General features: G+C 35.2%; 2 protein-coding genes and 1 pseudogene across 4 annotated transcripts; 1 reads left to right on the top strand and 2 right to left on the bottom strand.

Annotated features, from left to right (window-relative positions):
• The first annotated feature begins 1,515 nt into the window (after positions 1-1,515).
• On the top strand, positions 1,516-3,769 carry LOC108989037 (E3 ubiquitin-protein ligase rnf8-like). Of its 2 annotated transcripts, XM_018962480.2 has the most exons (2): positions 1,516-1,616; positions 2,274-3,769. In XM_018962480.2, exon 2 carries the CDS (start codon positions 2,309-2,311, stop codon positions 3,530-3,532), a length of 1,224 nt encoding a protein of 407 aa, XP_018818025.2. In that variant the 5' UTR covers positions 1,516-1,616; positions 2,274-2,308; the 3' UTR covers positions 3,533-3,769. The 2 variants fall into 2 exon arrangements, with proteins under 2 accessions (XP_018818025.2, XP_018818024.2); XM_018962479.2 differs by lacking the exon at positions 1,516-1,616 and having other exon boundaries at positions 1,714-3,769.
• A 1,492-nt stretch (positions 3,770-5,261) lies between these two features.
• Positions 5,262-9,153, bottom strand: LOC118343744 (annotated as a pseudogene).
• Positions 9,154-9,706: 553 nt separating this feature from the next.
• Positions 9,707-13,263, bottom strand: LOC108989053 (protein XRI1-like). 2 transcript variants are annotated; one of them, XM_035694331.1, is made up of 9 exons: positions 13,054-13,263; positions 12,064-12,122; positions 11,853-11,972; positions 11,595-11,734; positions 11,030-11,093; positions 10,830-10,932; positions 10,711-10,751; positions 10,509-10,592; positions 9,707-10,011 (listed from the first exon to the last, which is right to left on the bottom strand). In XM_035694331.1, the coding sequence occupies exons 1-9, from the start codon at positions 13,071-13,073 to the stop codon at positions 9,734-9,736; spliced, it is 909 nt and encodes a 302-aa protein (XP_035550224.1). In that variant the 5' UTR covers positions 13,074-13,263; the 3' UTR covers positions 9,707-9,733. The 2 variants fall into 2 exon arrangements, with proteins under 2 accessions (XP_035550224.1, XP_035550225.1); XM_035694332.1 differs by having other exon boundaries at positions 12,064-12,119.
• Between the last annotated feature and the right edge of the window lie 229 nt (positions 13,264-13,492).

Here is a 13,492-nt window from a genome sequence, read left to right as displayed (position 1 = left end):
ATTTTAGGAGCACCTTTTGAGTATTTAAGAAAAAAAAAAAAAAAAACATGTTTATTTTAATGTGAGGATAGTAAAATGTCCATGATTTACTATTGTTACTACAATAATCTCAAGATGGTTGCTGTAGATTTGATTCCTATGGTTAGTTAAAGTATTGCATCCATTTGTTCGAAAATTTTGGCGAAAAAAAAAAAAAAACAATGGATTTGGGTTTTAATGATGAGTTGCGGGCCCACACGGGAGTTATTTAGTGCCAACTGCCAAAGTTTGTTGTTGGTGAACCATGGGACCTCCTAACGTTATGGTCCTTTTTTTGCCTCTTTGTCTTATTTTATGACACCTAAATTGGAGTATCATTTGAGAGCATTTCTATTGGTCTTTCAATTTTAGTTAATATAACATAAATTTATATTTATTTATTTTATTTAAATTTAATTTTTACATTAAATTATCTATTTATTTTCTATATAATAATAAAATTTTATTAATTTAATAATTTATTTAATTTATTTTTATCACATTTGATAGTTTTACCAATTAAATATTAATAATAATCATATTCTAATTAAATTAATATTAAAAAAGGTATTATTAAATGTTAATAAAAATTATATACTAAATGTTAAATGTTACTTATATTCTAATTAATTTGATTTATTTTCTTGGATTGAGAAACTAATATTTTAATATTTGATTAAGCAACTATATTTAGTTATATTTGGTGAAGCACTGTAGCTGAAATATAAATCATTTTAGAGATGTCCAATCTAATGTGGGCCTTTTTGATACAGATTATCTAAATTTTAACTATCTTTAAACTTTAATCAAGCTAACGAAGATGCTTTGAAAAGGGAAAATAATTTGTATAATTATAAGATTTGTATGTCTAGCCTACATTTTATTTCAGGTAAAAAGAAATCAATTTTTAATAATAGATTTTATTTATTTTTCAATAAAAACATAATTATATTTTAGGAAATAAACTTGTAATTTGTTAAAATATTTATTACCTTAATTTATTTTAAGTGGTAAGGAAAAACGTGTAAATATTAAGATGAACTATCGGTTTTTAGGATAATGTTTTCTTCTAAAGTAGGAGAGATAAATTATAAATATATACAGTGTACCAGACACCATTTATTAAATTAAATATTTGATAATATCTAAAAAAATCAACTCATATAACTGTATAATAAAATGCTATTTCAGTTTATTTAATGTGTTTATTCTTCAAAATTAAAAGAGATGTTAATATGGGTATTTGTAATTGAAAGGTTTTTTTTATTTTTATTTTTATTTTTTTCTATTTTTTCACTGGGTATTTAAGGAGAGTCTCTGAAATCAAAGTGTTCGTTCCCGCAAACAAAGGGAAGTAGGGTCCACATATTTTTTAACCATTAGACTCGTTCCTCTGATTATTTTTCTCTGGGTTCTCGCGTCTTTCTAATTCTATTCTCCTCCTAACGCAAAAGACAAAGAACATCATAAATACGGAAGATTAATAAATAAATAAATAAATAAAAAAGGACGAAGATTTGAGAGAGAGAGAGGAAATTCTATGTAATATAAGAAGAGAAAATCTACCAGACACTAACACATTTATGGTTTACATTATGGTGAGTATTTGAGTTTCTTATCCGTTATTGTTTTCCTCTCCATTTTCTTTAATTTGTTTGTTTTTGTTTTTTATTTTTTCTCTTCCATGATTGTCTTGTCTGCAAAAATAGTTGTTCTTGTCTTTCATTGTGATGTCAACCTCTATGCCCATTTGATTATTGTATTTTTTTCTTTTATTTTTTGGAGTTAATAAGAATGTATAATAATTGAAGACTGCGCCCAACATCAGATCTGGTCCTCTCTTTGCAGTGTGCTTTCAAAAAAACAGCCATCACTGAACCTAAAGGCATCCAATGCCTTAATTCTCTCAATTCTCTCCCGACTGCTTTTGATCCTCTTGACAAAGTAAGAAAGAAGAAGAAAATTCAGTCGGATCCTCGGATTCCTTCACAGAGAATGTGCATTTCCTTCCCGGAGGAGGAGAGGGGGCAGTCCTTTTAATTTTGTTCTCATTTGTTCTTCTCTGGTCAATTTATTTCGTTTGGCATTGTCCCCAAAACAAATCCGAAGGTTCCCATATTCTAGTTTTTCCCGATAAAGTCCTCGTTTTCTCGAGAATCCACCAAGCTGACCGATTTCTAATAATATTATTATGATTATTATTTCTCACATTCGTTGAGTTTTTATTCTCTCTGTGATTTCTGTTATTATGGAAGGAGGAGGAAGGCGGAGGCTTACGCTGAGGGATCAGATGTCGGCGGTGGACGGCGGCGTACGGGAGGTGCCGGCCGGTTTGACTCTGAACGATGTATTGGGCACGATGGAGAAGCAAGCCGCGCTGGCTCCCCCAGCTCCCCTAGGTCGATCTCAAAGCGCCCCGGGACTTCAGCCTCAGCTCAGTAACCTGACCCTCATGGACGTGATCCGAGAGGAGGACCCGAACTCCAGGTCGTCTTTCGAGGGCCTCCTTGGTGACCACCCCAACAGGGACAAGAAGTATTGGAAAAACTTCAAACACAAGCTCTCTCTCAAGCGTGCCGGGGCCAACTGGACCTCTTCTATTCGTATCCCGACCTCGGATATTCCTATCCGGAATGCTAACGTGATTGGCAATAGTCGGTCGTCAAGGCAGATTTCGTTTTCTAGAATCAACTCAGTCCGTTACCCGCACTCGGCCGAGTCGACTCAGTCGGATGACAGTTCTACTTATTCCGCTGCTGACCGAGACCACTCCTCCTCATCGTCGGCTCCGGGTATCAGGCCGCAGATCTCTCGCCTGTGCTCTACCCGCTTACACCAGTCGGAGTCAACTCATCCCGGCGACCCAGACTCTTCCGACGCACCTTCTCTTTCGCAGCTTCAGAGTTTCGGACGTCAAATGTCGCGCCATAATTCGACGCGCTACCTTGTGAATCTGCGCCAGAACTCGATGTACAACAGCGACGTCGCCGATTTTGCAGCCACAGTAGACGGAGACGAAGAAGGCAATGATGATACTGACGAAACCTCGCAGCAGGTTCCAACGCGCCGCCTCGCAGTGGTATTGGCAGAGGAGAGAGCTCTGTCGGCCAGAGAAGCGGTGGCAGCGCAGGAAGCGGCGGAGGCGGCGGCAGCGGCAGCAGCCGAGAGAGAACAGCTAGAGTCTGAATCGTCGGGTTCACCGGCGGCGGAGCCCCAGGTGAGGATGTCACTGATGGACTTGATGGACTATAACATGGCGGACGAGGAAGAAGAGGAGGAGCCGGAGGAGGAAGAGGAGGAGGAGGAGGTGGAGGTGGAGGAAGAGGAGTCGGAGTCGGGGGAAGGAGGAGGAGTAGAGCATAAATGTTGCGTGTGCATGGTAAGGCATAAAGGTGCGGCTTTTATACCGTGCGGACACACATTTTGCAGGCTGTGTTCAAGGGAGCTTATGGTGGGTAGGGGTAACTGCCCTCTCTGCAACCGCTTCATCACGGAAATTCTTGACATTTTCTAGTCTTTTTTTATTTTATTTTATTTATTTTAATAATCATAATCCACAATTTGAGAAATATATTTTTTGGTCGGACTAGAAATGAGTCGTCACATTTTGATTGGTCCGCAAGTGATGGGGGAAATTGCGAGGTTCTTTGTTGGTGATTTGTGGTTTGAAATTTAGTGGCCACTGGGTTCCTCCAGTTTCTATGTTTGTTATTATTATCTTTAGTTAATTCAAGAGTGTATATTATTATTATTATTATTATTATTATTGTTTTCTCAGACTCAGGGTATTTTTTTTTCCCTTCTTTTTTCAAATGTTTTTCACGATTTTTCTGGGGCCAATGATTCATTTAGGAATATAGTTATGATATTGGTGGAATTTATTTGTACTTTTTATTGGTCCAATTACAAAAGGATAGTAAATGAAATATTTACTCTAAAAAAAATTTATAAATTAATATAATTTGATACGCTCAATTTGGAGTTTTTTTTTTTTTTACTCTTTTTTTAATATGTTTTTGTTTTTTAATAATAGCATTTGGACTAATTTATTTTTAGAGATGAGATGAGTTGGGATTAAAATTAAAAAGTTAGATAAAGTATTATTAAAATATATTTTTTAATATTATTTTTATTTTAAAATTTTAAAAAAATTAAATTATTTATTTTATTTTATATTAAAAATTAAAAAAATTATAATAATAAAATAAAATAAAATATTTTCTAAAAATAAACTACACCTAAGCAATTTGGGTCTTTTTTTTTCATTATGGAGGTCTTCCTCCTCTCCTCTTCTAAAGAGGGAGCTGACACCACTTTCACCATTTCCGATGGAAAGAAGTGCTTTATCCATCGCGTGACAGACAGAAACAGAAAGAATAAGGCCGTTTGATATTGAAATAATTTTAATCTATATCATTTTATAATTATAATTATTTTAAATTTTTATATAAAATATAATAAATAATTTAATTTTTTAAATTTTAAAACAATAATTATATTAAAAAATAATATTTTATTTAATTTATTTAAAATTATCTCATCTCATTTTATTTTCAAATCAATATTAAAAAAACACACCAAATGGAGCAAAGAAAAACAAAAGGCTGCAAAAGCAAAGCCATATGCAATTTCTGAAACATGAGAAGAATTTGTGAATCTGCTATAGCTGAGCATAGTGGCCATCCGGTCCGATCTGACAGATGTCACAAATCAAAAATTTTAGTCAATCATTTTTGTTAGACCGGATTGTTAGTTATCAATCAGTTCATTCCATCTGAATCGGTCCATGAATATTCTTTTTATTTTTTTACAAAAAAATTAATTAAAAAATTAATTAAATTAATAAGATTAAAATTAAGTAATCTTTTTAACATATTATATATAGTTAATAAATATTAAATAATTTAATTATATAAATAGTCAATAGTAATCTCTTAAATGAAAATTATATAATTAATTTATACAATTATTATATAAAATGATATATTATATATATAATAATTAAATATATATATATACACACATTTGGCCAGTCCCGATTTGATCCTATCCAAAAAATTCACATCCAGAGATTGACCAATAAGACTATCAGTCCAGACCGGTCCGTCAGTTTTTCTAATCTATAGTCTTACACCCCTAGCTGAGCTTGATTAATTGAATTCCTAGCCGTGTCTTGCCTTCAGAATGATACCAAAGGAGCGAAACAGAAAATTGCAGAGAAATAAACCTTAATCCCTCAACATTCCACTTCCTTTTTTTCTCCTATGCAAGTACATTGACCATTTGCACACGTATATTAATTGGTTTACGTAAAAGATAAGTAGACAACGATGAATTGTAAACAAGAATATGTTTCAGTTCTACCATTTAAGTACAGCTATGCCCAGTAATAAGCATCTTTCAAGTGTAATTTTTACCTGTATATGGGGAAGAAACCTATCAACAATGACAAGATGCCACCCCGTCCTATACTTTTTATCCATCTGTATATCCATAATTTTCTTCACTCTTTCATAATCTATACAAGGAGCTGCAACATCAGAAGCCAGTTGCACTGTTCTCATCGCCGGAGTGGGTTTTCAAGCAATGTACTTAACTGGCTGCGAACCAACGTGTATTTATCTGCTGACCAACAGCCAACAGGGCACAAATCAGGTTGCCTTACTATGTAGATTTGATCCCCAACTTCACTGTAAGAATCCTGATTTCGGTACCATGTCCACAAGGCCCAGGTTTCATTCTTCACCTGCAACTCGAGTATACAAACCTGTGGTCAGATTGTACACTTCTAGGAGGTGACTTTGAGGTCTGTTCGTTGGAACTCATATGCACCCAACGTCAATCTGAGAAAGTGTGACTCAGAATAGATAAACAATTTTGGAACAGATACTCTTCTAGCTAAAGTAGACCAATTAAAAATGTGAGCAATAATTAGTCCTAAGTCTTAAAACTTGATACTTTTATTACTTTATCAACTCTTAGTTTTTTTTTTTGATTGGCACCGAGTGTCCAGGAACAGCATCCCGATTAATCCTGGGGGTGCATGCCCTCTGCAAGGAGTTTCCCGCAAGTGCACCTCAGGTAATTCAAGGGAAAAATCTTCTAGCCCGATGGCCCCTAGAGATTGTTTGCACCCAGGGAGATTTGAACCTTGGGTGTGCATTCCCAAGCCCAAGGCCTTTACCACTTGAGCCAAACCCTAAGGGTTAATCAACTCTTTAGTTTTGTTCCTTCAATGCAAAATCCTAACACAAAACTACTTTGAAGGAAAGGATATTAGATCAATCACTATTCTTTATCTTAGATGTAACTGATAATTGTTCAAACATTAGAGGTGCATATGTCAGATGTGCCATAAAGAATTATTAGCAATGAAATCTTATCCTAAGAGTTTGACATCTTAAATCGATATTATCTTTTGTGAAAAGCAGTCACTTCTCAAACTTCCAATGTAGATACCAGACAGTAAGGGTTCTGTGATGGTACATTCTGTTATAGAAGTTCAAGTTCCAAACATTTGATGGTTGTGAAGCTTGCTAATAAAGAGAGAAACTCTACCTCTAGGATACCATGGCCAAAGCTACTTTCTCTTAATGGACTGTATTCGGGTTGCCGGTCCCAACAGAACTTACCCACTGCTGGGCCAGATGTGAAATTTGTAGCAAAAAATCCACCCATGTATTGATCTGGAGTAGTCAATTGTCCGGACAGTTGCCAGGATCATCAGCATATTTGATTGCCATCTTTTCTCGATTACCCCCATATCCAACTGTGATATAAACAGGACCACATGGATCTAAATTGTAGTTATAAACTCGATTTGACCTCTCATAAGCATGAACCTGGTGATCATTTTTACATAAATAACTTTCACGACAATAAAGACAATAAATCTTCAAGTACAAATGATGCCATAAATTTATTACTAGGTTTGTAATGAGCTGAGCTGTGTGAAGCTAAGTTCTGGCCTATTCAAGCTTAGATTGTTAAAAATTATATAAGCTCGAGCTCATTTCTAGCCTTAAAATTTTAGCTTGATTTCAGATTGACATTAGCTTGTCTATCTCCCAGGTAGCTTAATTCTTTTTATAAGTAATAAATATTTCTTGATAAGCACAAAAGGTTTAACTCAAGTAGGCATGGAGCATACAAGAGAGACACCTATCTAGAAGGTGAAAGAGAGAAATTCGTGCAAGTTGAGTCCATTAAAATCTATAGATACAGTCCAAATGAGAGGAGCGTTTTTTTTTTTTTACTGTAAATGAAAGAGTGTTGATAAAGAAGTTCTTGAGCTCCTCCATTGTCCACTCACAGTCCTTGACGGTTCTATTTTTTCTCTCATTCCAAATATACCAAATGAGGCAAATAGGGACTGTCTTTCATATTACTGCAATTAGCAAGTTGCCACCTAGTCTTTTTAAAGGAGAGAGAAAAAGGAGAAGCTACCAAGCAGCTTAATCATGCCATAAAATTTTACAAGTTCGAATATTTTTTATTACCATAGTTTATTAAAGCCGTTAGGGGCTCAACCTAAGTATACTGGAGTATACAATGGGAACGGCTATCTTAAGGAACAGTTGGGATTAAAAGTTTACGAACACTTGAGCATCAGAAAGCCTTGATATACTATCAAGCACGCGAACCAAAAGTGTAAGGAATTCACTGTCATTGAGCACACATCTAAGTTGAAAACATGGAAGTTCATGAGCCGAAGTTTGACAATAGGAAATGTTTAAAGCCAAAAGAATATATGTATAGCGGAATGAAATACATGGCTAAACAAAATGTTTGTTTGTAACAGTAAAGAGGGAAATGAGAAGAATACTCATTATCACTTACATGTCCATTAAAGACAATGTCAACACCATAAGAGTAAAGTAACTCTTCCATCGCCACCCTCATGCACTCTACACCTCCCTATAATGAGCTTTGTAGGAACTGTACCAAGGTGGGTGCCAAGCAGCTACTAGCCATGGAGTTATTGATCTATCAACATTTGCCAAGTCTCTCTCTAGCCACTTGTATTGATCCGCTGTCAATACACCAGCCTTATTAATAAGATGCTCAAATTGAAAAGATGACAACAATCATGCAAGTAATTCAAAACCACGTGACACGTTAATTACATTTACATTCATAGCCAAACTGCAATAGCCTCTTGAGGTTTCTTAATGTGCTCATGTAACATGTAATCATGCGAGCAGATGCCTGCTGCACTGACATCCTAAAACAGGAATGACTTAAAAATGGAAGAAGCATGTCTGGCCCATAAAATACCCATTCACACATCCTTCTTGTTTTGGGCACATAAGAAGGGCATTTTTACGTACTATGGGAAAAAAAAAAATTCCATTCTATTCTACAAAGCACATTTAGAAGTAAGTACACTCCCCCTCACCTTTACCCCCCCTCCCCTCGTGCCACTTAAAGTGACACTCTGATTTATACCAAGAATAGAGAGAAACTCCAATCAATCAAGCCATTAGAACCATCACAAAGATCTAGAAACCAGGGAAACATGTCTCCATTTTAAAATATAATTGTCACATAGGTAGATGAAGATGATTTTAATACCACTGGTTTCAGTTCAAAATAACTAGATTCTAAAATATACGTTGTACATTCCCTTGCTACTAGTAATAAACTGATTCTTTTCCACTTATCGAAATCTTTTTAAAACTTATCAAAAATATAATAAACTGATTATTTCCACGTTTTATTACAAACCCACTAAATGAAAATCTCTTGATCGATATCCTTTCAAAAGCTCTTATTTCCCTCCATATATTCTTCCCTGTTCTTCAGTTTTTTTCAGACCCATCTTTACCTTTACATCATGGATGGACATCCAAATCCATCCAAGACCTCAAGGCAATAACATCTAGCTTGGAAAAGAAAGAAAATGAAAAAAGAAAAGAAAAGATATATTACCTGATTTATTGTATGCAATATAGGCCCCAAGCATGATGAAATGTATTCCACCTGCATTAAAGGAGTAATAGAGTGTGGATGAAGACCCACTTTCATCGGATGGGAATGCAAATCGTGAGCTATAAGCAGCAAATTTAGAAAGACATACACATGAATTAATAATAAGATACAAATCCATTTAGAGAACTCACAATCCCCCAACCAACAAAGACTAAACTTATAAACATATATAATTGGTTAATCTCAGTGGGTAAAGTAAAATGTAGCATGAACATATTTAAAACTGATTACAAACTGGATACAATTTAATGCAACAAACTCAAAGAAGCCAATTAACACAATAATGGTTCATAAACAATACAGATGATGGTAATGGCCATAGTGGAAGAACAAATGAGATACATGTATTCTTTCGACTCAATATCAAACACAACCTATATATAACATTCCAGCATCCAAGGCTTCTGCAATATAAGAAATTTGGTGAAAGATTAGCATGGCTTTTCTAAAGCATTAACAGGAGGATCTAATAGAAATAGAGATTCTAATTACAATTTAAGCTCAAAGTCATGTATCAGGTACTTGACACCTACAACACAACTTATAAACATAAGTACTTTGATGAGATAATTTATGAATTACAAGAACTAGTCCAACGAAAAAACAAAGTATCAACTACTATACTTGTGAACCCTCCAATATTACAAAAAATACAACCCCAGGGAATAATGGGGAGAGAAGGGCCAAAACAGTGATGAGTTCCAAAGAGCGGTCATCTACCCATTCAACCTTTGGTTCTCATAATTGTGATGCTTCCTTTTCCTCCTTCAGTGCGAATTTTTGTTTTTCCAACTACAGGCTTCCCAGAGAAGGCCGAAGTGGGGTAAGAAATGACAGGATCTTCATTACCTTGCTTCGATTTTGAAGGAGGTGGTGTGCGAATCCTCTGGTTTATTTCTTTCAAAGTTACATCTCCGTGGGCCCCACTTGGTTTAATGAAAGCAAATGGATAGGCAACAGAAGCAGCCAACTTAGTTGGAGTCCGTATGAAAGAATTCCTACCTATGTGGGCAAAACAGATCTGAACCAGTTAGTTTTTATTTTCTTTATTTCATGGTATATGTGTAAGTTGTTTCCAGGTATAAGAATCTAGCAGCATAATTAATTTTGCAGAGAACACATATTTAAAATCTATTATAAATTTTTTTTTTTTTTAAATTGATGCCTTGGCTCTCATGACAAATGAGTACATGACTATATCCAAATGACTCCAGTGAAGAGTACTTCTACTTGCAAGCAGGTGTGGAGGACACACCGTCCACAATGTTTATGCTGCAAGATTTGATTTCCAATATTAAAATTGAAAATTTCTCTTACAAATCAAATCATGCCATATCAGCAGTGTGAAATATGTGTTCTCCACACCGGCTTGCAAATAGAATTTTTCCTCCATTGAATGGATGCCAAATTTCATGGTAACAACTGTTATAACAGGATTCATAGATCTTTTGAGCAAACAAACACAAGCAACGAATAGGATATTAAGTGTAGAGAGAAACCTTTAAAAACAATTTTTTGAGGAGTTCGAGTAACACACTGTTGGACCACATTATCTTCATACTTGGGTGGAAAGTCACACAACTCTACAAGATAAAACTAACTCAATTGTATCAGCAATGATGCTGCATGCAGGAAAAATAGAAAGAAGAGAACAAAGAAAAAATAGTAAACAATATAGAAAGCCAAAACAAACTCATGCACCTGCAATGTTGAACTGAATATCAGATGCTCCAGATAAATTCCTGAGTCTCAAATGATAAAGGAATCAGATTGATGTAAAATAGTTGTTGCACTAAAAATTTAAGCCCAAAGAAGCATACACATCATCAGTGTTGAAATTCATCTCGGTATCATTAAAGCATTCTGCAAGCCACTCTTCAGATGACTGATCCAGGCTCTCATTAGTCAAGGCAGATGCATTTCCTGAGATACATTGAATTTCAATTAAAAAGAAAAAAGAAAAACTTGTGCTACATAAATCATATTAGTGAAGAATATTGCCAAGATAAATAATACAAACCTGAAGGCCCAGAAATCCAATATGACGATTCAGGGCAAAACTCTTCAAGTGAATCCTCCCTCTCCTAAACATAGAACCAGAACAATGTTGATGACAATTCAGAACAACATCCACAGCAAATATAAAGTTCTGTTCATTTACTTGATTGCCATGATACTGGTACCGAACACACATTAGTACCAACAGATGCTTTGGTCACAAAATTTACCAAAGTGTGTAATTCCTAGAGAATTAAAGGAGAGAAAAATGAATTGAGGCTAGTTAGGCAATATACCAAATATCAATAACAATTGTTGCACGTTTAAGCTTGGTTTAACAAGTCTGATGACATTCTTTTCCCAACTAAGTGCATAAAGACCAAAAATTAAGTGCATATTGATGCATATTACATTATCTGGGTAACATTCTTTTCCTAATCAACAACATAAAGATTGTATTGGAATAGAATATATGAATATGCAATCATTTTCATCCATCGTCAATATGAATATTACTTTACATCCAAAAATAAAAAATTATTCCACACCATACATACAAAACAAGTAAAGAGTTACCCAGGACTCACATTTGATTTTAGGAATGCAGATGACCTCTCTTCACTTGAATGGGAAGGATCCGTAGCTTGACTGTTGAACTGTAGCATCCGGCGCCTCTTTACTTGTAAAGAAGTCTCTCTACATTCTTCTGGTTCCTTGTCCATATTCCCTGGAAACACACTTTAAAGTTATCGAGCGAAGAAAAGGTGCTATCCACTGAAGGCACGGGTAATCACAATTATGTCAAAGAATATTGGGAACAAACGATGGTGGAATGAAAAAAGTACCACTATGAGCAACATGGTAAGCCAAATCCCCACAAGCCTTGACAGGAGTTGTTTCATTGAATATGTATGAAAGATCCTCTTTGTTCTGTGGTACTCCATTCCATAGGCATTCAGATATGTCTGCCAAAAAAATATGATCCTAGCAGACATCACACACCTCATTCGAGTGCACAAACCAGTGAGTTAATGAAGAACCAGAATGAGAACTTACCGGAATTGGGATCCTTTTGTAGACAATAATCTTTTATGTGCCAGTCCCATGACTCACTACTACCATTTCATGCAAAGAAGAAAACAAGCCCATGTTCATAAATAAACATTTCTAAAGCTAAGTAAAGTAAATCTCCAACCACAAGAATTTTTAGGCTCATCCAGTGCCAACGTGGAAGAAAGTTAAGATGGGGTTGAGAAGCTAGTATCCAAATTTTAATTTTGATAAGTAATTGCACATTTTATTGCGCAAGTACACAGACTGTTTAGGAGTGGAAGCTCAGGCTCCAAATCACCTACAATAATATTTGGTAATATCTACATTGATAACCTTTTCTATTTGGGGATTGAAGAGATTGCAATAGTTAACAACCCCACATAGACAAAAGCCGAACCGAAAGTTCATAGTGGTAACAACATCTAACAAGTCAGAAGCAGAAGAGTACAATGGCAACATTGGAAAATCGTTCGGCTGAATAATACTGTAACTGCAAATACTAGCAAGAAACAGGTAAACAAACAGAAAAGTAGAATGGGAATATTGGGTCAATTTCTAGAATTTGAAAAGAGCATCAAATAAAGAAAAAAGGGGTGCTTACTTAATCTGGATATAAACACACATGGGGAGCTACATGAAAGAGAATCATAACCCGGGAGTATTATCAGACATATTAGCAAAGAAAAAGCAAAAGGAAGAAAGTGGGAAAATATTATCAGAGCCCACATCCTCATCGTCATTATAACTTCAAAAATAAACCAAACAATCTAAAAAAAGCGAATAAAAAAAAAAGAATGAAATCAAGCAAATCCCTTTCATAAAAGACTGAGAAAAGTGAAGAAAACCCAGAATAAAAAACATAAATGCAAATGAAAAAACAAATAGTGAGGCAAAGAAAAGGAAAAATATATCATACGAATCCACATTTCCATGACAAACCCAGAAACATGTTTCACAAAAACACAGGGAGTGGATGGGAAAATATAGATTTACTTGTCATTGTTGTAATCCATTCCAGTATCAGCAGCCACCAAAACAAAATTCACAGCCTTCTAACTCTGTACGACCACAAGTAGCCGTTACCAAGAGATCGATTTGCTCGCACACCCACGCTCTCGCTATATTTCAAGCTACACTGTCTGCTGCTTGAGATGTGTACTGTTTGGTGAGCGAGTAAAAGTGCCCACTCTCTCTCTCTCTCTCGGAAACAGCAAACAAGGACGGTAATGTCCATGACCACGACCATTACAGTGAGCGCTTTTACTCCATTGGGACCCACTCCGGAATCCGTTACTCAAGAGATTTAATGCCTTTTTTAATTTAATTTAATCCCCTTGAATTTTATCTCAAAAAAAAAAAATCTCCTTGCATTTTTGTCTTAAACTCTTAATTAAGAAAATGTTCCGTTTCGCATTTTTTTGCTAAAAATTGG

The sequence above is a fragment of the Juglans regia genome, chromosome 10 (genome assembly GCF_001411555.2).
Source record: "Juglans regia cultivar Chandler chromosome 10, Walnut 2.0, whole genome shotgun sequence".
In the NCBI taxonomy this organism is placed as follows: Eukaryota; Viridiplantae; Streptophyta; class Magnoliopsida; order Fagales; family Juglandaceae; genus Juglans; species Juglans regia.
This window is presented reverse-complemented; position numbering and strand designations above follow the sequence as displayed.

What these genes read in the sequence shown, in the direction of transcription:
- LOC108989037 (XM_018962479.2), top strand. Translation starts at nt 2,267, where the DNA reads ATGGAAGGAGGAGGAAGGCGGAGGCTTACGCTGAGGGATCAGATGTCG.
- LOC108989053 (XM_035694331.1), bottom strand. Translation starts at nt 13,073, where the DNA reads ATGGATTACAACAATGACAA. An exon ending in ACAAAAGGATCCCAATTCCG is followed by an intron (nt 11,973 to 12,063) that starts GTAAGTTCTCAT and finishes TTTTTTTGGCAG; the next exon opens with ACATATCTGAATGCCTATGG. An exon ending in TCAAAAAATTGTTTTTAAAG is followed by an intron (nt 10,012 to 10,508) that starts GTTTCTCTCTAC and finishes TTGCCCACATAG; the next exon opens with GTAGGAATTCTTTCATACGG.